The following is a 24775-nucleotide window of genomic DNA, read 5'->3' on the forward strand; positions in this document are numbered from 1 at the left end:
TTTCCACATACAGTAGGTCTGACATACAATTCCCTGACTGCACAAAGCTTAATATTCACTTTAGGAATGCAAACTTCTAGACCTAAGATATTTACTGGAAGCAGAAGCTTTCTTAAAAAGACAATGTTAATATGTAAATTGGAAAAGTTAAAGCAGATGTTAATGTGGAAACCATAGCCTAGCCATTTTTCTCTGTTGTTTTAAGAGATAGAAAATTAAGGATATGGGATGGAAGAGGTGTGTCACATTTGTCAACTGAATATATCTGATGAAACATGGTTGGCCTAGGCTATGTAGCAATGACCTAATTTACAGATACAATAATCATAATGACAAAAAATGTTTGTTCTCTGGGTTTGCTTGTGATTTGTGGCTAAAAAGCTGATGATAAGATGAGAAAGCACTCAAACACCTGTAATGGATACAGTGTGAATCTTTTATAAAGGATTTGGGAAATAAAACAATGCTTTATCCCCCAAGTCTAAACAGTGCTCTCCTCATGACTCAGAGGACAATCGGCTACATACCAAGGACAAATATATATAATCATTGGTGGGGACAATAAAAACACCTCGGAAAATGTATAGAAATAAATTAAAAAGTCTTAAAAAGGTAGGCAGCAGACTAAACCACTGTGAGGCATATAAGGAGGCAGACATAATCTTTTTAAAGTTAAAGTAACATTATGTAAGATGTGTTTTTTTGTGCAATTTGGCACCACTACTGTGTAATTCACTGCTGTCGTAAGTAAAGTCAGACGTGTGCATTTGATGTAATTACATTACAATCAAAAACTCGCAAGCTGCCAACTTTGCTAATAGCTGGACATCAAGCAGGTGCAACAACACACAGCAAGATTACTCACTAAGCGTCTGTTTAGATGCCATTTATTTAACTTTATTTAACTGACCCGGTTATGTAGTCTGCTCTCAGCATATTACTTGAATCTTAGTTGGCAAGCTAGGAAACAAAGCTAGACAGCAACCAATGCAAGAGCACTAACAGAAGAGATTACAATTACAAATGTCTGAGTTATGTTATATAGTAAATTTGCTAACATCAAGTCAAGATTTATAGCTAGTGGCTAAACCTCAATTTTGCTAACACAGCCAAACATCAAGTAAGTGCAACAACACAAGATATAGCAAGTTTATAAGTTACTGAGTCCAACAGCAGGAAGGACAGCTCGGCATCTGTCCTGCATCCTTTCAGTTCTTTTAGCTCACGCCAATGAGTGAAAGCCAGTCCAATATTTATGCTTATCTGGTCTCTTGCTTGGTCACTCTTATTCTTTTCCTCACTTCCTCAGGCATCTACTTCGGTCTCTTTGCAGCCTCTGACATGATATCCATACTGAGACTACTGAGTTAGCATCTTCCAAAGAACATACATTATATAGCTTGTGCTTATTCTTATAGCTTGTTTGCTGAAGAGTTTTGTTGTGTTGTGGTGCCGTAAAGCATTACACTGTTATCATGATAGAAATCCTGGCAATGATAGAGGACTCCTAGAAGAGAACAAGAGCTGTTAACCATTTGTGTACCAAATACATTGACTAGACGTTGACGGACAACAGTGATTATATTTAATTGTATTGATTAAAATTATTAGTCAGTAGCCACTGGATTAGAAACATGCTCCTACCATCCCTACTAAATTCTACTCCCTTGCTATACTAAAACTGATAGAAGAGCCAGAATACTGTCTAGCTCAAGTTTTGACTTTAACCAAAACTAAAACACAGTCAAGTAAATAAAGCATATTGAACATTAATATTTGAAAATCATTATAACAGAAGTAAGAGGTACAGTTGTTACTAACAACATTAACAATGTCTCTGTTCTGTTCAAGTATCCCAGTAAGTCATGTCAGTGAGCCTGTGTGCACAATACTAGGACCCTGAAACTGACCCTGATTATTTTATTATTAATTCATTTTACTATTTACACCTATGCTTTTCCTGCTATGCTATATCTGGCTATGCTATATCTGGCCTATCCTATACCTGTATAATTATATCAGGCCTCGTTCTATAATTATCTATATCTCTGAGAATCTGGCAAATTTCACCTCAGTCTAAACCCGGATTACTGGTCCTTGTCCTGGTGGTTTCTAAACAGTTTGGACCCCAAAGACATATTCAACTTACACTCATATGATTAATTAAAAGAGGTTCAATATCTTTTTTAGGGATTGTACCAGAACAGGTTTACATGGTTTCATTTTCAAAAAACACATATTTTTTGTCATACTGCACATTGCTGCAGCTCCTCTTTTCACCCTTTGTGTTGCTTTGTTTTAGCTATGGAATGATGCATCTTACCTCTAAAAGAGGGAGTTGCACATGTGCAGTACCCAGTTAAGGACTACTAGCCAATCAAAAGACGAGTAGGGCGGGTCAAGAGAACCCGGTAAACACGGCTTCGGTTCAGCTGTATATGTTCCCCTCATCAGCTTACCAACATAGACTGGAGCAAGACTTTCAGAGTGGTGAGTTCTTAATCTGTAACAAATGTATCTTTCATCCATAAAGTTTTAACTGAGCTCTGTCTCTACATCACAGTAACAACTTTATGTCCACTGACTGCCTGGAGGGTAACTAATGTTTGGAAGGGAGAGGATAAGCAGCAGACGGATGTCTTGTCACTGTGTGCAGCAGTTCAGTGTGTTTTTCCACCGGTGTTTTTGAGGCTGTGTCGAACTAGTCGCTAGGCGAAAATTATGACGCGTGTTTTGCTGTGACGTCACAGAGAACAAAAGGAAAAGGCTGGACTACAAACGAGCTGTTTTCAGGCAGTTCAGAGCAGTGTTTTCTGTGGGAGATGGAAACTCCCTTTGGGCTTTTTCACTTTGCAAACCTATTACATGCACAAAAAAGATATATAACTCAATAAAGGCAAAGCCAAAAAGCATAATATGACCTCATTAAATATAGAAAATTCCCATAGAAAGTGAATAGCAGCATCTCTCCAGAATCAACTGCAATGAAATCTTGGTTAGCTGAACAAACACCTGTTCTTCTCTCATTGAAGATTGACTAATTAGCACTGGGTGTGAACTGTCTGTCTCCCATCGTCTTCTTTTTGGTGGGACTGAAAAGAACTCATTAGTTGACCAAAACACGTCTGATGTTGATTTAAAGAGCCATTCTTGCACATTTCTTAGAGTTTTTGTGCTAATTTTCTAGGCAATTCAATAACAGTGAAATTAAACATTTTTTCATTTTGCTTGGGATAATGGTCAGAAAGACTCCATGAGGTCTCTAGGTGGTATTTTAGAAGATGCTGTAATTGGATACTTAACAAAAGAAAACTAAAGAATAAATAAAGTGACAAGCAGCAATGACCGTTTTTCACAAAGTCGCATCACACCTCTTCCTTTCAGACTGCAGCTGAGATAGCGTTTGTATTCCCCAAATGCCTGTTTGTGCGTATTCGATACGTACCTGGGAACCTTTTGCAAGCACTGGTTTCTCATTTATGCGTGTTGTCGTTAATTTGCATCATACCTAGGGCTGTCGCAATAACCGCAAAACTGAAATACTGCGCTACTATACTATATTACTATATTCAAGCCTACCGCGGAGGATGGCAAGCACCGCAACAACCGCACTGTTCATCCGGTCATCGTTTTCCATTGGGAGGACGACGACCGGAAAACCAGATGTCAGAAGTGGTTTAACCAGAACCCAAAAGCAAACAAAGACGGGAGGCCTTTTCACAAACTTTATTGCGAGGCAGGCAAGACAAGGTGGGAGCGAGTGATTGAGCTTGGTGGCAGGCTCGGTGGCAGGCTCGGCGGCAGGCAGGGTGTGCTCCTCCAGATAAAACAGGCAGGTATGGGCATGAGGGAAGGCGACCTCTCCAGAGCTATACGACATAATATGGATCAGGTGTGCTAATCAGTCTGCCAGACAGGTGAGTGAGCCATCCCCATGCTTCCCCACCAGTCACGCCTCCTGTCAAACTGCAAGGGTAGAAAGAGAGGTCGAGCAACAGAAAGTAACAAAACACAGACAACCACATACCGACACTCCCAGCATAGTCATAGTTGAGACCTCGTGACACCAGAGGCCAAGGACCGTGGTCGCGAAGTTTAGATGCAGAGAAAGCATTTGACAGAGTATTCGCTATTCGCTACTTTACATAAATTTGGATTTGGAGACTCTAGGCAGGATTAAAATCTTACACAGTTCCTCAAGAACTTCTGTCAGGATAAATGATCATACTTCTCCAAGCTTTACACTGTTAACCCAAAAGTTCATTCTATGCAAACAGTTTGAGTAAATACCACTTTTAAAGATTAGTTTTATTGCATCACTTAAGCAGTATGAGGATATGAAGAGTGTAGTCAGAGACAGTCATTGGGTGTACTAATTTTTGTAAGTTTAATAAATTTGAACTATCAAGTTTTACCTCAGGCCACAGTGCTGCCCTGTTGTGATTGGCTCAAAACTCAAGACAAGTCTGTGCTTGTCCGTTGGCGGTTAGAGAAAGTTGCTCCATTTTCTAATTTACACAAAGCAATTTAAGGTCTTTGCACTTTGCATGCCTGCATTTTTTTGTTTTAGCAAGTTTGGACGCTTTTAAAGGACATTTGCCTGCCGTAAAGAGGATACCATTTCTGTCTGAATGAGGTGAGATGTTTTCTTTATTCAAGTATTAGAAACTGCTGGAACATATCTAGTTTGAAATGTGTACATTTGAATGTGTGTAAATTTGAGGTTGACTTATAGGTAAATTTTTAGCGTTTAGCAATTGTGGTTTTTGAGTGGCTCTCTACTTGTGTCTTTAAATTTCTTGTCTTTTTTGTGTTACATACATCATTGGTCAAGATGTGCAGAGAGGCTTATTAGTGTTATAAGTACCTCTGCCTAAATATCATAAGTTATTTCATATTTTTCAGGTGTACTTGGAGTTTAACAGGGATGTTGGTAGAAATCTTAAAGAAGAGTTCTTCGGTGTTCTTGATGGTTTGTGTCCAAGCTTGATGTAAATCAATGGTGGTTTGATATTTCTGTTTTTATTGTTATGATATTGATAGTTAGTTCATACATATTACAAAAAATAATTCTCCCACCTTCCCTTGTGGTACTTCTCTATATGAACAAATAAACTGATAAAGATTTATTTCTAGTGTTATATCTCTTTGCAGAGCACTGAGCCAACAGCCATTAGATGCCTTATCTTGACAGGACTTCTAGTCATTCTTGGGGGTGATGCATCTATGTTCTTTAAGAGCAGTTCGATGAGTAAAGTTTTTTGATTTCATTTTCCTATGTTTTGTTTATTTGGGATGATGAGTTCCCAGAGGAAAAATCTTTTGCTCAGAATAGTCTTTTCTTTAACTCTTGAGAAAACACTAAGATCTTAATAGTATATGTTTTTGAGATCACTCCAATCTGAACTGTTGCTCCTAAAACCCCTTAGGAGAAAAGGATGAGATGAAGAGAGATTGAGGTTTTGAGACTTGGGTAAAACATATGGATACTGAATTGAAATTAGAATAGGATAAATGGAAGTAACAGATGAGATCTCATCATTGTATCTTTTTGACATCATTGTCTTGCTTATTGCTCCTAAAAAGGAGTTGGGAGAACTGTGGAGATGTTTTGAGTTTGATTGTATTACATTACTGTCTATGGTTGGAGAACCATGCTGGAGGTTTGCCCTGAGCTGGATTTGAACCCCACTCCTGCTATGCTGCCAAAACTTAAAAGGGGAGAAACACCATATATAAGTCCTCAAAATTCTACTCAAGTAAAAGGTATAAAAGTATTCCATAGTGAATGTACTTAAGTATCAGAAGTAAAAGTGTTTATTCTGTATGACAGATACATGTTGTATCTCAGTTCTTGCGTGCATTCGGTCCTTAATGAATTAATCTCTAAACATCATGTCAAAGTATTGGGTTTTCCAGTTATGCTGGCTATGACAAATTGGAAAACATGACATTTGAGAGTGCATTATTTTCAATGTCAAAATGTATTTTATTATTTTTCGCAGTAAATTGTAACAATATATATAATATAAGTTAATTATAAGTATAAGATATCTTATATAAGTATATAAGATAATTAACAATAAATACAATAAGGATTTGAAATTAAAGGGAGTAAAAGTACAAACCACCATAAAAAGAAAATTCTCAACCTCAACATTTGACTTAAGTAATGTACTTGAGTAAAATAACTAAGACACTAAGTCACTAAGACAAAACTGAGAAATATCTTGGAGCCTTTTTTCTGATCCACATTCTGGAAACTGAAATTATACTTATTTAAGATACTGTAGAGATCTCATCTTTTGATCAGAGTAAGACAGAGATGAGTTTTTCCTGAGGGAGCTATGAGAAAACCGAGACATATTTGAGAAGAATCATTAGATCCCAGGAGTCATAGCTGAGTTTTCTTTGAGCTCTTTCTCTGATCTCATCCAATGTTCAGGAGACTTAAATAAGACAAAATAAAAATATTAAAAGAATTCAAACACAAAATGTACACCAGAAGATAAGCCTTTATATGGATGATGTATTACTTTTCCTCCTAAACTCACAAACTTCTCTTTCTGAGAATAAATTCTCACCCATTCAGACTATTCCATTAACTGGAGTAAATCCATAGTTTTACCTGTAATGTTTGATTTCCAGAGTATATCTACCACAGCGCTAAAGTCAGGGAATATTAAATATCTGGGTGTCAATATTTCCTCTAGAATGTCAGAACTGACATGGCTTAACTACACGCCTCTGCTTAAATCAATAGAGGATGACCTTGTGCGATGGACATCATTGCCCATATCACTCATGGGAAGAGTCTCCCCCATAAAAATGATGGTCCTACCTAAAATCAATTACCTGTTTACAATGTTAACCACCCAACCCTCAGCTGTCTGGTTTAAGTCACTGGACTTAAACATTGCTAAATTTTTGTGGAAAAATAAACAAATCAGTTTAAAAACTCTACAAAAAGCTAAAGATTGTGGTGGTTTAGAACTGCCAAATTTTTCTCATTACTTCCTGTCCAACAGACTACAATTTATCTGGGGCGGGACTTTAATAAAGTTTATATGCTACAGCAAACCTTAATCCTCTCTTGTTAAAGTAAAATCTGTCTGGCAGGACATTGTTTCCAGCTCCTCATACTCTATACTAGGCTGCTTGGAAGGACAGTTAAAAAATAAAAATAAAATTATAATATTAATAAATCACACTAAGTAGCAAAATACATCATAACAATATGTAGGCTTAGGCCTATGTATGCATTTATTTACCTTTTCACGTTTCCTTGGTATAATTGCTTAATGTTAGACTTTTATAGAATGGCCCTTCTATCCTCCTGGCTTATTTTGAGAGTTATTTTTATTCTGTGTCACCTTTCATCAATCTTCAATTCAAACAGGAAAATTAAAAAATTTGGACCGTGTTCTGATTTTGGTTTTCTCATTTTTCAATTTTGGATTCTGACATTAAAGGAAAAGCACAAGCACCCAATGTGAGGCAAGGGTTTTATGTTTGTTACATTCAAAGTCAACCGCAGGTGGACCAAAAAAAACAAGAAAAACATGAAGGATATGCTGGGGGAGTTTCTCATTGTGGACAGAGTCAGAAAATCGACTGTGAAGCAGGACTGTATTAGTTGTGGCATTTGGAACCCCAAACTGCAGGCCACAGACTCTCAGTAATGGTTAGGCTAATTGGGGTATGTATGCTTGAGTCCTCGCCTCCATAAGACACTTCTTATTTGCTCAGCTTTTTTTGGATCCCCTATCCCTCTTTGATCCCTCTTTACCAACCTGGTCCATCCCCTTTCTCAATGGTCCATAAATTCTCTACTCACAGCCTCTTTGAGTATTGGATCATAGGGTTTGAGGACCAAATGGATATTGCAAATGTTGCAGAGAGAAGGCTGCCTCCACCCTGCTGTCAGCCTGCCTAGCTCACTCAGTAGGGCATGAGCCTCTTAATCTCTTGATTGTGGATTTGAGGCCAATGTTGACAGGACATTTAGGAAGCACATCAGAAAGTACTTAGTCTGCATGTGAGGTGCCAGTCTTTTTGGGAGAGCCAACCTATCCAAGATATTATAATGATGCTACAAATGTGGCAGAGAGAAGGCTGCCCCCCATCATTTGTACATCAACTTTGTCATGAATGAAAGATTACTTACAGAAAAGGGAAAAACATCACAAAACTCAGATGAAGTCCAACAATGTGGTTTATTTAGAAGAAACAAGGCAACATTACAACACCAGTCAGGTAGCAACATTCAGACATCACTTTAGTTCTGCATATAGAGAGAATGGTTACAGCTTTTGTTTAACACCTTCAGCTTATTGTGTGACCAGCTTATTCTTCTGTTATTTTAGGCAGCAATGAAACTGAGCACCATTTGAATTGATAACAGAGATAACTTAGGTTGAACAGTCGACTGAACCAAGTCCGTAAGTTTGAGAATAACACAGAAGATCCTTTCACCAGTTTTAAATATCTGCTCTGTGCAAAAGCCCTTTTAGTTTTTTTCACCTGTACTGCAATAGGGATTGTGATAGTGTTAACAGAAAGTAATGCAGTATGATTTTTCAAAATTATGAAATGTTTGAATAATCATACTGCAATGGAAGATATTTGTTGTATGGTCTGTGTCACTGCATTAATTACAGATATAATATTTACACAGATTAGGTTTAAAGGAATAATCCACCCCAAATCAATCTTTTCAACACTTGCTGTCTGTAGGCTTGTTTGAAGATCTTAATGGCTTCCTACTTCGCAATTGGTATCCCTTTGAATCTACATCTCTTCCAAATGAACCTCAGAAGTAAACGATTGGTTCTCATTTTACTTTTCATAGAAAATAGTCTTTTCATAGTCTTCGTTAGCATCTGTTTGCTGCAACTAATCTACAGCTGTTCCAACTCCTTTAAAATGGGCACAATCCACACACTCACATGGCATTCTTTCTTTTAATTATAGTTATTTGCCAGAATATTAAACCACATTTGGATTTGATTTCAACATGCAACACCTGCAGCTGGAATTTTTATTATTTGTCTACAAAATGTTCCAGGTTTCAGATCAAGAAATTTGAGCACCGTCCTCCTAAGAACAAGGGAGGCAGAAGAAGTAATAGGGCCATATGGTCTTAATTTTCTCTGCTGACCAAGCCTTAAGGTTCGAGAGTGTCTTTGTGTGCGAGGACACAAGTTGTAGGGAGGGAGAAGGAAATTACAAAAAAAATGGCATGGGTTCCTTTTTTCCTTTTGAGACTTTTTACACAGCATTGGTCCTCTCCTCTGATTCACCATCAACACCCTCTGCTTCTTCCTTTCATAGATACCAGAGAGACAAAAAAAGCACTTATTTCTTTGGCTGTGTTCTGTACGTCAGACTTGTCTCCCAAAGGACGTCGTGACTGAGGACAAGGACGCAAGGGCCTTTGCAAAGAGGAGGTAGCAGCTGTAGATCTGGTAAAAAGGTCACATCTGATCCTGGTTCAGGTGTGATGAGAGCAGATTGAACAGGACTGGAGCTGATGTCTGAGGTTGTGTTATGGTCGTAGCTGAGGCTGAGGTCAGGTTGATCTAAGAGCAGATACAACAGAAACACAAGGCTTTGTATAAAGCGAGATAACGGTGCAGAGGTGATTGTTTTTTATTGTGACATGACATTTCAAAGTGGCTGAAAACGTACTTCATCCCAGGTGCTTGTGGTGATGCTTTTCATAGCCTACTGCATTGTTAGAACTGGTACCTGTCAGAGTGAAAAGGCCTTCAGCACGTAAGGCAGATTGGTGCTATTTCTGCTTCAGTAATAGTGCAGGTTTTCAAGTTGTCCACATTACCTCACTTACCTAAGTAGTCCTTGTAGTCCTTAAAGTATTTGTGCCTCAGACCACGTCCATCTGTAAATAAAAGGGCCAAAACCAAATTAAAAAACTGACATCTGATCTATAAAGTAAAAACAGTATGTTCTTTTGATTAAATCATTAGTTTAATATTAACAGCTTCAGCCACAGATCACAAGCTGAGGCAGTCTACTGAGTTGCCAGGTCACTTCAATTTGCATATTTTTAGATCTCTTAAATAGGAGAAACTTGGTGCCTAACAGCATGCTATCTGCCAAGAGATACCAGGCCAGACCCAAAGACAGCTGCTGGCATTGCCCAGCATCCTGTCTCTTTCCCTTGACGCTTCATAAGGACACACACTTTGGAGAGAAGTTCCTTTACCCTAGATAACTAGGAGGTTAGTTGTAAAAATAAAATGAACATAGGCCTGGATGTGACCTGGATTCAAAACCAAATCACAATCACATGGCTAAACATTTCAGTTACCAGAAGTCCTCTAGCCATACCGGAGTTACCGCGTTGCTTGATGCACTGTCCCCGGTTAGGGATGCCAGCCGCAGGGTTTCCTGGGTTGATGATGTGGCACTCGTAGCCTGTAGGACAGTGAAGAGGCTCATCTCCATCTTCAGTTGTGCTGCAGGCCTCAGCTAGTGGGCAGAAAACATTACAAGTAAACACAAACATGAAATACACCAGGGTTGTTTTTCTGGTTTTGTGGTTATTACATTTTTTATTTACTTGCATTCCCTCAACCTGCCATGTCTACTTTTTACTTCAACTTCATTTAGTTTCTTTTTTGCATCGCTCACTCAAACTTTTATATCTACAGAAGAATGGCAGAATAATGTATTTCCAGTAATGGGAACACAAGAAGTATTAATTATGTACCCTCAATTAAATGCATCTTGTGGATGGATTTCATTTGGGTCATGAGATGTGACGATGCAAGAGAACTAGACAAGAAGATTTTTAGCAGTATTTAGATTCAATATGTGATGCAGAAATATATGTGAGGGGGGTCCTCATCCAGAAGATTTTGAGTATTAACCTGGTAATTTCCTGCATTCTGGAGATATTTTCTGCTCCAATTTACGGTGGAAATGTCTTTTTTTATGAGGGAAAACTATATTGCATTGCATGTTTTCTTATTGTGCAAATAAACCTTTTTCAAAGCATTTTCATGTGTTAGTTAACATTTCTTTGTGCAAGTTGTTTTTCAGAACATTTTTAACAAATGCTTTCAAAAAGTGATGGGACAAAATCAGCCATTTCAAAATGTGGTGGGGGACATGTCCTCAGTGTAAATGACCCCTATGGTCAATACAAAACCATAATGCACTAAATGAAACCTATTTTGTTCATACTCACTGGGAAAAGGATTACATTTTGAAGTACTCACCCTGCAGCACCTCCTCAGGGCCGTCTAACAGCCAGCCGTTACCCCCCAACCACCGAGGCTTGGGCTGCACCAGCCAGTCCAGCACTGTTCAGAATGCACACACACACATGATTGCTGAGAATGCAATGACAGAATCACATAGCTTAACAAGTCTTAAAAGTCTTACTTTAAAAAGTCATAAACCTATCAAAGTCCAATTTTACACAAACACTACTGTGTGTGCAGCCATCTGTCTTTTGGTTCTGCTGACCTGGTGGCGGCTGAACAGACTCCAGGCAGGCGTAGATGCAGCCATTGTAGCAGCAGCGTTTATGGCGCTCGCACTCAGAGTCTGAGCGGCAGCCCGGCACCTCACAGGCCCTTTCTGGCAGCATCTGTGGTGGCGGCGGACACCGGTCATTCTTTTGGTGCTGTGTGGACTGTGGGTGGTTGGGGTACTCGTAGTCCTGAGAGAGAGAAAAAGAGACTATAAATTAATAAGAATAGATGTGGTTTGTTTCTGTTGTAGATGATTCCCTCCCTCTACTCCAGGATTTTGTCCATACTTTGATTCCAATTAATACAAAGAAGTTGAGACAGGCAGACTAACATTTGGTTCCAAACTGAAAAAAAATGCTCTTCACTGGATGTTCACACAGTTTGCTTATAGATGCACATAGATTGCACTTTTTGACCACCAGATGGCAGCAATGGATCTTAGTGATTGCTTTTTTAACACAACAAAGCTACAGCAAAGACACTGAAGGTTTGGCTTTAGTATGCATGACTGCCTGCTAACGTCTTGATCTGGATTGGGAAGGTGATTCACTGTGGGAATAAACACTTCCCTTGTGAGTCTTAGAGGGAGAAAGTAGGCCACAGGACCCTAAGCCAAGCAAAGACACACTTCACACACTTTGGAGGATCGTGCAACATAAAGTGTAGGCCTACATGCACACACACACACACACACAAACACACACACAAACACGCCACACACACACACACACACACACACACACACACCAATGCGCACACTTTCCCACTGTTGCTGAGAAGCTCTGCTCTTGCATGCTTTCAGAGACTAACAAAATGGGATCTGTATCACAGCCATGGTCTCTATGGTTTAATAGTTTTTACCAAGCTTCAGCTCGGTTTGACATGTCCTGGACATACTCTTTCACATCGCTGGTATCAAATATCATATATTTTGTGCCACAGTGTATGCAGCCATTCATTGTTCTGGGTTATGTACACACCCATGTACACATGGGAAATATTACAACAAAATCCCAAGAAGCACAGCTGCCCCTGACTAAATATTAACTCTCATATTTTCTCATCCTGTATACTGTTATTTGATTTTGTATAACAAGCTTCAGAACGATCAAGTTTCCAGTTCATTCCACTTTTTACTTTTTACTGCTTTCCAGCACAACTACAGCAAATATACTGAAGTGTTTACTGGCTAGTCTAACAACCACAGGAGAACATAACAAGGAATAATTTAAGGACTGTTTTTTTATGTTCGGCCGTTTCTGGGGTGCTGTGTCACAGTATTGGTGAATGTACAGTATGTTTTTCCAGTTGTGAATTTCTCTGACTTTGTAGTCTCAGCCATTACCCATTTGGGAGGGTATCCCAGAGAGAGAGAGCGAGAGAGAGAGACATGTACGTTTTACACAAGATTAGTAATTAGTTAATCAGCTGGTGGGTTGCACATGGTCATTAAAACTGTGCTGTTTATTTGGCAGGCTTACTGAATGCTCTTACAAACCAACCAGAAAAATGAAAGCAAATGTTTGGCGCTGACACGGTATCACTCACACTGGATTTGTGTTCCCTTTAACCACACATTAACTTGTTGTGGCAGCTGCAAGCAGTGGGTGGAGGGTTCTTTGCGGGGGGGGGGGGGGGGATGTGTGTTTCTTACCGTTCTGAGATGAGAGTTTAGGGTCAGAATTAAGCAGTGGAAGAAGTATTCAGATGTAAAGTAAAAGTAAAGTAGTAATTCCACAGTGGGCAAGTAAAAGTCCAGTATTGGAAATCTTAATTAACCTCATCATTATTCATTAGTTGAACAAAATTATAAACGCAACACTTTTGTTTTTGCACCCATTCATCAATAGCTGAACTAAAAGATCTGAGACTTTCTCTTTGTACACAAAAGGACTATTTCTGTCAAATATTGTTCACAAATCTGTCGAACTCTATGTTTGTGAGCACTTCTCCTTTGCCGAGATAATCCATCCACCTCACAGGTGTGGCATATCAAAATGCTGATCAGACAGCATGGGTATTGCACAGGTGTGCCTTAGGTTGGCCACAATAAAAGGCCACTCGAAAATGTGCAGTTCCATCACACAGCAAAATGCCACAGATGTCGCAAGTTTTGAGGGAATGTGCAATTGGCATGCTGACTGCATGAATGTTCACCAGAACTGTTGCCCGTGAAATGAATGTTCATTTCTGCAGCATGATAATGATGCAAGTATTTGTACACAAGTCCTGGAAGCTGAAAACATTCCCAGTTCTTGCTGAAAACATCCCATTCTTACATCCCAGTTCCACCTGTGAGGTAGATGGATTATCTCAGCAAAGGAGAAGTGCTCACTAACACGGATTTTGACAGATTTGCGAACAATATTTGAGAGAAATAGGCCTTTATGTAGATAGAGAAAGTCTTAGATCTTTGAGTTCAACTCATGATGAATGGGGGCAAAAACAAAAGTGTTGTGTTTATAATTTTGTTCAATGTATTTTGTAAACAAAATTTGCAAAGTAATTATATTAGTTACTAAAGATGTCAAATAAATGTAGTGGAGTAGAAAGTACAGTATGTACCTCCAAAATATAATGAAGTAAAAGTGGAAAGTAGCATAAAACAGAAACAATCAAGTACCTCAATATTTATTACATTTACTTTAGTACTTAAGAACAGTACTTAAGTAAATGTACTTAGTAGCTTACCACCACTTGTTAAGAGTGATTATTATCACTGAACATCACTTGTAGGCATAGGAATCAAATTTCATTACTTTTGGGGTACTGAAATGTATCCTCAGATTCTTAACCTTATTTACTTATTAAGGTTATTACTTATTTAATGAGATATTTCCTATTTAAAGCTAAATCAATACATTTATATTAACAATAGATCAAATTATAATGTGTAATGTAAAAGGCGTCACCTATGAATGGAATATCAAGCAATAGTTGTTTTTTGTCAGTCTGCGTTTACACTATCTATGGCACTAAGCATGATCTACTCCTGTGTAAGTCTAGCAAATATGCCACTGTTTGCTATATCACAATATGCAAATGTTATTTTACAGGTTTTTGTGCTGCCCCAAAGTGGCCAAGGGAATGTCAGACTCATGAAGGGCAGAGCCAGATATATTGTCTTTTTTATTAATTGCAAGTTTCATTGTTATGAAAACCTGGTCGCTATATTACCCACAATGCAACTTGGCTACGACAGTTCGGACAGAGATTCTAGCATGTTTTGCTAGTAGAGCTACAGGGGTCTGGTAAGCTCACTTCTGTCTAATTTATAGACTGCATAAAAAGAAGTGGACCTAGCACAGAGGTGTTACCCACCGGTTTGTGGTGACCATTTTCGAATGAGAGAGTGGAGCTTGGTTAGTAAGGTGGATCCGTAATTCACATTAACCGTGATATTAATTGGTATGCAAATTTAGGCAAAAGGGAACAGGCATTAAACAAAAATGAACAACTGACTCCTGTCTAGTAGTTTCTAGAGTGTTACCGAACGCTGAATAAGACATTTCTAGACGGCCTTTAATTTTGCATTGGCTTTTCTTCAGACCCGAGGTTGCCGCTGGATCTAACTCCACATGCCTAGATTTTTCTCAATTTAAAACTTAAGACCCAAGTGATGTCACTCTGGAGCCGCAAAAGGGTTTATACAACCTTTTTCACATACAATTTAAGTTTTTCGTTAAAATAGAGGTTTTTTAAATAGTTGTTGACATTTTGACACCAGTTTCAAACTTTCAAACAATGAAAAGCCCTGATGACTTGACCGCCATTTTTACAGTTACTACTTGTACATGGTCTCACACACTGTAGACTACAGGTCCTTCATACTCCTCAATCATGACTCTCAAGAGGTAGGTGAAACCAGTGGTTCACAATGTCTCTTGGTACAATTAGATCTATGAATGGGGACTACAAAGTGCACTGTGACGGGATAATGACATAATGACTACTGCCGTCTCCCCATGTCTCATATCCGATCTGCTGCTAAAGTCTGCTTCAAGCGTCTCCTACAAAACGTCAAGTGTGCCTTTCCTGTTTATATGAATGTGTTTGCATGCGTAAAGTGTGAGCTTTCTGGTACACACGAATACACTCGTTCATTAATATCTGCACACTGTATTGACTTGCCAGAATTACAGATACTACTTATTTACATACAAATTTTTACTGTGCTTTTGCCAACATTTGGCTGTTACTGTAAGTGCTTAACTCTCAGGGCTCCTCTTGTGTCTTCACCCTTGCCTTCATGTCTTTGTATGCCAGAAGGACATCCTACATTCTGCGCTCTATCACACAATCCTGCACACATCTCTCTGATGTTCCACATTGTTTGTTTATACTCCTGTCTACTGCGCTGCTCTCCTGTGGGGAGACTGCCATTGGGCCTATGTGTGAAGTTCATGTCTATCTGTGGGCATATTTCCCCCGCTCTCTGTCTGAAAGACTTTTTCCACTAACTCTCTTCATTGATGTTGAAAAGTGGTGTTGTGATGGAGGCTGTAACAATCGATCACAAACTGCTCTTTTTCTCTTTCAGCCTGTCTTTTTAGTGCTCTTGCTCATTTATGGGGAGTTTGTGGGGAGAAGCCACTGGAGACCATCTGGCTCCGTCTGGCTCCATAACTGTACTGAGATCACGCCGTTTATGGTTCCAAGGACAGATCTCAGATAGATACTAAGGGTTCTGCTTCCTTTGCACACTGACACACATAGCCAGAAACACACCAAATCTCAGTTAGATGCACATTCAGTAATGTAGGGTCAAAGCTGTATACACATATGCATAAACAAGGAAAATCTGTGTTCTTTCACATAAATGTCAACTCAAATGTGCAGATTCCTATGTACACTAAATAAAGTAGCCCACAGCACACATCTGGTTAGCTTTTGGTTGTCAGGACTCATTTCCTGTCTCTATACAAGCAGTCAGTTTGACAGAAAAGATAGACAGACGTGCAGATGGATGGCGACGCAGAAGGCTAAACTGTGAGGTGAACGGTCTGTAAATCAGTCGGAGATGAGAGTTTCAATGAGTGAAAGGGAGACATGCTGACAGACAAACAGGTAGATGCACAGCTGGGAGCAGCCGAAATAGACCTGGTAACGTATTGGCAGAGCAGTGATGTCTAACCTTGAAATTCAGACAAACAGAATGAACCAATATGAGGTGCGGTTTACACGACATGACAGAAGTAATCGAGCAGTGTGCAGCTAATTAGTATTGTTATAACAGTTTTTGAAATAGTGCCTACTACCTGTCAGTGATAACCTGAGGTAGCATGGATACTCATGGTAGAGCGTCCTCCGCCCCGAACTCATGTACTGTATTACTCCTCTATTCTCATTTAGTGCAGCAGTCACAACAACAAAACTTTAGGTTGCACAGTGGAAATATTTCAAGATCATTTTATACTTAGGAACAGCCGTGTCTATACTTTGGTATGCACTTTAGAGTTGAGTTTCTGTGGTCTCATATACAGATGCTATAAATGATCTCTCTGTCATTGGAGATGATATAGCGTGGAAAATCTCTCTGCTGCAAAATAAAAGGAATGTCTGGAACATCAGAGGTTCCAGGTGAAAAAAAATTAAGTGGAGTCTATGTTTTTTATCTATGGTTATAAGCGGCTCCAGTGTAAATCCAGTAATGTGCTTCTCACCGGCAGGCTCACATCATCTGACTGGGATTAGTACTGCATAGAGCTGCACACACCAGTTCATGATACTAATGGTAAACTGGATGACTGACTGACTACAATTACTCCCTTTCTTTTAGGCTACAAAAATATTACAAAATGTTATTTTATTTTATTTTAATCCATCATATTTTGTTAGGTATGGAAGTGTGTCTTGCGTTGATGAGTTTGAGTAATTGTAAACGTGTATGTAGTATGCAATCTTCATATAAACTGTTTTCATTTTGTCTGTAGGGAATTTTATTGTTGCATTTGATTTGTTTGGTAGATGCAGCCTTAAGATCTGGTCACACTAGAGAGTAGAACAGCGATATTTATCTCATGTCTTTGTGATATATTTTTTCCTAGAAACTTGGTGATATAGTGACTAATAAGCATAGGTCTAACTGCTGTAGTTGGGGAGCCAACCAGTAACTCCCTATGTCACCGCTGGTTATACAGGGAAACTTATGGGTGATGCAGCTTGAAGGCAGATAGAATGAACCGAATGAACTGGCAAAGTAGGAGTGGGAATGAGCTGGTTAAATATCTGCAGTGCTGATGAGTGAGAGTGGAAACAGGTGATCAGGTGAGCAGGGAAGGTCTGGTGACTGACAGTGGTGTGAAAGGGGTTGTTGCAGGTATGAGGGAGTGACTGAACGTGGGAGAGAGATGACTGGAAGAGGAGAAAATGTCAAAAACAGGGCAAGAATGGCAGTGAATGTATTTGAGGTTGTAGGAATGTGGCTGGAGAGGGGGGTTGAGGAGCAAACTATGACACAGTAGCCAACTGGGCTAGTGCTAGTCAGTCAAAAGTTCACACAGTTTATTCAAAACACATATTTGTACCAATGATTGCTGTCTCATAACTGTCTGTTACTACCTCTGTCGCCAACAGAGGAGTTTAAATAAAAGTGAATGGTGCAACACAGCTAGTAAGCTACAACAGCATCCTCCATTATGGCTCTCCATCCACTCAAAGTCAGCCTTGTCAAAAATGTTTGCTATTGGGCATTACAAATTCTCAGGTCAAAGTTCGCACAGATTTACTTTCTGTACATTCACATGCGCCTCGGATTGTCCCATTTCCCAAACTGTGAAGTCATCAGGGTGCAAAATTAACTTTTTTGTCCACCAGCCAATGAATGTTCAAAGTCTACCAGCCACTCAATAGATTGCCATTGTTTTTTGGCTGGTGAGTGAAGTAACTTTACCAGCCATTTGTATATTTTACCAGCATTTTGCTGTTGTTGTTGTTGTGGAAACAACATGGACGCTGCTACATAGATGTGTTGGATTAGTATTATCAGAGCATTTCTTTGACTTCCTGAGTTGCTATTTCACATGCTTGTGTGGCCATACAGCTAATTCTTGCCAAGCTTGTTGTATATTTGTCATGCATTCCTAGGATTTGTCAACACTCAGCCTGAAAGGCCACAAACTGTTTGTTGATAAACTATAATACATTCCTTGCGTTCAGCAGTGGAAAGCAGGCTGCATGTTCAAAAATGACACAACAAATTGCTGTTGACAAATCATTACAAACAAACATTAAAATGAGTAACTTGACTAATTAATAGACATAAAGCAGTACAGGCAGACTGTGCTGTGTCAGTAAGTAATTGTGTAATTCAGTTACATTTAATAAACACTGACTCTCAAGTAACATTCATGACATGGCCCTTGTGCTTTACTTTGATAGCATCAGTAGTGATCACATAGTGCAAACTAATCTTATCTTTACAAAGCATCACTTCCTTAAAAGCTACAAATTTCCTTCGGTGAAAGAGCAGCGTATAGATCTGTTTTGTTTTACATAGTGGCCCCAGGCCAAGTCGGCCGGCCAAAGAACAGGAAGTACATGTGTATCTGAGCATCTGCAGGGCCCCTATTTTAAGACCAGGTGCTGTCTGAGTGTTTCACATCACATTAAATAAATGAAACTGTTAAGATTTATGATGATAGCTTTTGACAGCGCTCATGCTCACTGACATGCCCAGGCAGGTGTCTGAGCCAGACTGTGTTTTGGCTGCATGAGACAAAATAATCTGGTGTGTGTGGGTGTGTGCAATAATGTGTGTATGTGTGGCTGTGTGCGACATGACTCTGGAGTTTGTGAATGAAGAGCAGGTGCTGTACGCTTTTCATTTTAGACTTAAGTATTGCTGCTGTTGAGTGAAAATGTCACACTTTGTATTTTTCATTTTCAGTCACAGACTTGGGTTGATGAAACCTTTTCATAACCCACTCGATTATGTCAAAAATGCATAATCATCAAGATAGTTTCCAAAAATTTAAAATTTGTACTTTGGAGATACAAGGTTTTCTCCTGATGCCTTGCTGTTCCTGAATATTGTTGAGTGAAATGAGCTCTAATTCTTTGTATAGCAATCAATAAGCTGCCAAAAACCCAAAATGTAAAGCCTCTGTTATTACCATTTTGTCCACGCCCCTTTTTCTATTTCCCTACTGTCGATTCCAGCTGTTCCTCTATCTACCCATCAACCATCTTTCTCTTTATTGTAAGTTTCACTCTAATGCTTTTACTTTCCTCTACACCCTTATTACAGGCCACATATTATTTGGCAGGCATCTGCCCTGGCAAATGAAAAGAGGAAATGAAGATATTGTTTCTGATTTGGGGAGGTGTAGATAAGAGATGGTGGACATGATTCATGAAGACAGACACCTTTCTGAGATTTACTCAGAAAGGTGTCTGCAGTGTAGCTTTTATAATAATTTGGCTAATAGTGGCTGCTTACATTTTTATAATACATTTGCTCTCTACATTAAAGAATGTGATCATACATGTTATTTAAAAATAATGTTTCTAGTAAAGCTAAATTACCTGCCAGGTAAAGCAAGTAAGAAAAAAAGAAAACAGAGATTTAAAACAGATTTAAAACAGAACAAAAGAACAAAAGAAAACAGAGCAGACATACACTCTCAGTTTACGCTGAAAATTGCATAAAAACAATCACTGACCCCTTTCATATATACATTGTACTTTAATTAAGCTGTGATTTTAAAACTCAAAAAGTACTTTATATATCTGCATATTCTTTAAGGCAGCTTATCCACACAATCTCTAACCAAGCATTTGAAAAAGTACATCAATTTGTTTTATTATGTCGATACTTATTGGCCTTGTCTAGCAGTTTTGACTTTAACTTTTTGTTTTTAGATAAATAAATCTGGTGAAATCTAATATGCATAGAGAACAAGAGGAACCATGCAAGACAGGTACTGAGCACGCTGGTGGTCTTGGGTTTGTTATGCATTTTTACCAATTTTCCTTTCAAGACACACTATTCCATAGTCTAGTGCCTACGTGAAACACTTAGTGACTATAATTTGTCTTTCTGCACGGCTCTGGTGTTACGAATGAGGCTGAGGGTGTGTGTGTGTGTGTGTGTATATATGGGGGAGGTGGTTAAAAAATGAAAGATTAAAAGATGCAGAGATGAAAAGGTTCAGAGGGAAAGAGACAAACTCCATCTGCACAGCCGTCTCAGCATGTTCCAATTACAGCAGCTTTGAAGCAGAGTCCAGCAAGACGTGCTTTTGGAGAGCAGGAGGAGACGAAAGAAAAGATACATGAAAGAGGGAAAACTGTGGGTTGGTATGCTGAGAGAGGCACATGGGTGAAAGGAAGGAGAAAACAGGGCAGAGAGAGGGTGACAGGGTACCTGATTCATGTGAGAGAGGGGAAGAGAGATGAGGCCAACAATGAGAGAGAGAAAAGGGTCATTGAGGGCATAAACCAGTTAGAAAGTGAGAACATTGAAGCACGAGAGGTTGCAGAGAGGGAAAAAGAAAGAGAAGGCAGCACGCTACAGTGAGCACTTGTTAGAGATGATCAATCAGCTACACTGAGTTAACAAGCAGGGGCCCGGTCTGCAAGTTCAGTTCCTGCCCTAATAATCCACTGCAAACACACACACACACACACACACACACACACACACACACACACACCCACACAAAGTTGTACATTCAGTGTGCCTTTCAATTACTCATATGGAAACGTGAAAATCAGCAACTTATTCCAACCTGTTGCACACTCCATTTTCTGCTCCTTGTACATTTTTTTGTGCTTCAAAATCAAAAAGCATCCAAAAACAAGAAATATCACAATGTAGTGATGCTCCATAGCAAGTAAAATTGCTATGTTATTATATTATTGCATTATTATTATTATTAGGGATGCATTATCAGATGAGCAGCGTTTTTATGTTGTAGCTGGCTGAAATGGAGCTAATTTTTACTATTTTATTACTTTTGGGAGGTCTGGTCTATAACAATGTACCTATCCTGTATTAAAAGTTGAACGTATGTTTTGTTTGTAAAATCTTAATCTACCAGTCAATAATTATAGCTGTTAAAGTAGTGGAATAAGAAATATATTCCACTATCCCTTACTCCTTTTAAGTATTAGTAAAAAAGTAGCATAAAGTGGATGTACTTAACTGAAGTTCCTCAAAATCCCCTAATTACACATGTCTGTATAGTAAATATAAAGCTACATATATAGCATATAGCAGTAGTAGCCAGTTATATTAGTTTAGCATACAGAAAGTGGAAAAATAACAAACAATATGTTTTATCTTGTTTGTTACAATAAGCTTAGCTAGTCAGCTGTTGGCTGTGGTCTTATATTTACCAGACAGTCTGGCTAATTCTTGGCAAGCGTACTCCCTAAATGTTGAACTATTTCTTTAAGTACATGCAATACTTGGATAAATGTACTTACTTAATTTACACAATTCTTTTTATTACTGGGTTAAAGTACTCATGCCAGGTCAACTTGAACACCTCTCACCTAAGCCACAAAACTGCTCTCATTGTGTGAAACCAGCTCTCTGCAACAGTGCCGGTATTGTGCTGTAATGCTGTGAGCTTTCACCTACTTCCACTCAGGAGGATATTCTGAAAACAGCCATAAGACAGAAATAGAGAAGAAAGCCATGCATTCATACGTGCACATATACAAAAGATAAAGGTAAGGTTAGCAGCCCCACCTTATGGTTGAGTCCTCTTTTCCTGATTCGTCTGGCATCACTTCCTGTGGACAGGGCCAACAGGGACAGCAGCAGCACCACAGAGCCTGGCATGGTCTGTGTCCTGCACCGCAACTCCAAACTCTTTCTGCGTCTCCCTCCCTCTCCTCCCTTCCTGCCTCAGAGGTATTCCTTCTTCCTCTCCTTCTTCCAACGTTTGTCCTTTATGTGTTTGTGAGTCTTCTGTTAAGTTGCCTTTCCAGCTGAAGCAATAACTCTCCGGTGCTCATGTGCAGCCTGAGATTCTTTCCCTCCAACAGGACCTGCCTTAATATCCGCCCGAGGAAAAAATACAGAATGCCAGAGTAAAAGTAAGGAATGGGAAAGCACACAAGGGATGAATGGAGGCAGTGTAGGGAAGAAACAAAAAAAGGAGAATAGTTAAGGAAACAAGAGGAGGGGAAGGGAGAAACAGCAGCTGTCCTTGCATCAGTTGTTGCGAGCTGAACTGTCTGCCGGCACAGCGTGTGCACATGTCTCTGGGAGAGAAGAGGGGAGAGGAGGGGTGGGAAAGAGGGAGGGGAGAGCGTTAGAGAAGGCAGTGTGTGAGACCTCCCCCCTTGCCCCCTTGTTGCATCTCGCAGCACATCTGGTGATCTTTATGTGAAGTTTACAGAGTTGTGTCAATGTGCGGTTGGGACATATTTTATATTCTGTGGCTTTTCACATGTTTTGCTTGCGTGCGGTATTGTAGGAGGGAAAATAAATGGCTTTGCTAAGCGTGGGGCTTGAAAATACTTGTTGACTGCTAAGATCAAGCATGCATTGTAACTATTAACTGTTCAGCATCCATGTTTTCATTCCTGATTTGATTTATTTGACAGGGTGACAGGGAATACTTGAACACACTTGAATGTGTATGAATTTGTGTGTGTGTGTGTGTGTGTGTGTGTGTGTGTGTGCGCGCGCATGTGTGTACACTCCTGTGTCTGTGTGATACATTTGGAGAGGATGCAGTGTGATTTCAGAGGCATTGAACCATAAAGAATGAAACCATGTGGTGGACAGGGGCCTCTCTGTCTCTTTCTCCAACTTGTGCTTCACTTCTCTTCCTTTTTCAACAATCTCCCAAGTTGCACCGTCTCAAACTAGGACATATTCCCCCTGTCTCACCCCCCACATTACCATTAGTAGACCTTTCTCCCCTTCCCGTCCCCTCCCCTCACTCCATTCTCAGTGTCTTGCGCTGAAAGGGAGAAAGAATGCTAAGCCTGCACAAATCTCAGTCATTATTAGTTTTACAGGAGCAGGGCTCATGTCACTGGGAGGCCCCAGCTTCTCCTACACAAAAGACAGAGTAAAGAGTTAGAGTGAGAGAAAAACGAGAGACCAGAAAGGGCGGAGATATAGAGATAAAAGAGGGCAGTGGAAGAGACTGCATGAATGAATATGTGAGAAACACAGTTGGATCTTCCCATCTATTACTGAAGGTCATCATTATTATGGTGCTGAGGTGCATTGAATGGACCAGTGTGTAAGTTAGGGGGCTCTATTGGCAGAATATGGCATAGAATATACATACATTATACATACATTATATCATGCTCAAAGACTGAGGCTAAAGCTTACTTAAATAAAGAAACAGCAAAGTTCTTATTGCAACTTGTAGGCTAGTTAGTCAGACATCCCAATGTTTGTAGTTTTGTTAGAGCAGACAAAAACACTCTTTAATCCATCCTTCTGTTTTTGATACTGGAATGGCAAAACACACACCACCCTCAAACTCTTTAAATATTGAGTATCATTCTTACAGCACCATGTAGGGGAGACCAGGGTTGGCTGGCACACTTTTCACCCTCTGCTCTATTTCTCTGGCATCATTTATATTAAAATATTCTAACCAGCAGGAATTAAAAGATTGCAGTCTCATCAATAAATATATGTTGTAATATACACTATCTAGGTTTTTGGATGGGTGGAGCTAGCTAGCTTGGTTAGTAATATCCACCTGTAATTCATGTTAATTGTGGTATTAATTGGGATGCTAATTAACCCTTTGCTAAGCCACGCCCCCTTATTCTGTTGCTAATGGTGCATTCCATTTACCTTGGAAGTTGGAGGTCGGAGCTGGGACTGACGTCACACCCGAGTAGGAGGGCTTTCCTGTTAACAAGTCTGAAAACCTCGCTCAGCCAGCCGTTGTTTAACAACTAGCCACGGTTGATAAAAAAAACCCTGCATGGTGCGGTATTTAATCGTACTAAACACTGTAGCAACACGTACACAGACAGCAGTTGGACAAAAATTTCACATGTAGTACACAGAAGTGCTAATAAAATAAATATATAAAAATAAAAGTATAAACTACAGCTTTCACTAACTGTTGATACTTAAAGCAGCCATCTTGGATCACGAAGTCGGGGTAATGCAGTCGGAAATGTAACTTAAGGGGGCGTTCCCTTTGAAATTTCAGACTTTAAATTTGGAAATTCCGACTACCCATGTCAAATGGAAAGCACCATAAGTCTGACAAACTGTCGGACCTGTGGGAAAGGAGACAGAAAGATTTGCATTATACATTTCTAGGTTGTAT

General features: G+C 39.4%; 1 protein-coding gene across 4 annotated transcripts; it reads right to left on the bottom strand.

Moving 5' to 3' along the window:
* Window positions 1-8197: 8197 nt before the first annotated feature.
* wfdc1 (WAP four-disulfide core domain 1) lies at window positions 8198-22709 on the bottom strand. Of its 4 annotated transcripts, none has more exons than XR_005442910.1 (7): window positions 22204-22709; window positions 11497-11692; window positions 11247-11330; window positions 10354-10494; window positions 9842-9901; window positions 9691-9750; window positions 8198-9581 (listed from the first exon to the last, which is right to left on the bottom strand). XR_005442910.1 is itself a non-coding variant. In XM_038707079.1 (7 exons), exons 1-6 carry the CDS (start codon window positions 22294-22296, stop codon window positions 9692-9694), a joined length of 624 nt encoding a protein of 207 aa, XP_038563007.1. In that variant the 5' UTR covers window positions 22297-22709; the 3' UTR covers window positions 8198-9581; window position 9691. The 4 variants fall into 4 exon arrangements, 1 of the variants encoding a protein (XP_038563007.1); XR_005442911.1 differs by having other exon boundaries at window positions 9851-9901; window positions 10334-10494; XR_005442912.1 differs by having other exon boundaries at window positions 10334-10494.
* Between the last annotated feature and the right edge of the window lie 2066 nt (window positions 22710-24775).

This window comes from Micropterus salmoides, unplaced genomic scaffold, assembly GCF_014851395.1.
Source record: "Micropterus salmoides isolate LMB-PRFRI ecotype aquatic unplaced genomic scaffold, ASM1485139v1 Ms_hic_scaffold_8, whole genome shotgun sequence".
Lineage (NCBI taxonomy): Eukaryota > Metazoa > Chordata > Actinopteri > Centrarchiformes > Centrarchidae > Micropterus > Micropterus salmoides.

What these genes read in the sequence shown, in the direction of transcription:
- wfdc1 (XM_038707079.1), bottom strand. Translation starts at nt 22,296, where the DNA reads ATGCCAGGCTCTGTGGTGCTGCTGCTGTCCCTGTTGGCCCTGTCCACA. An exon ending in GTCTGTTCAGCCGCCACCAG is followed by an intron (nt 11,331 to 11,496) that starts GTCAGCAGAACC and finishes CATTCTGAACAG; the next exon opens with TGCTGGACTGGCTGGTGCAG. An exon ending in CCCTGAGGAGGTGCTGCAGG is followed by an intron (nt 10,495 to 11,246) that starts GTGAGTACTTCA and finishes TCTGCCCACTAG; the next exon opens with CTGAGGCCTGCAGCACAACT.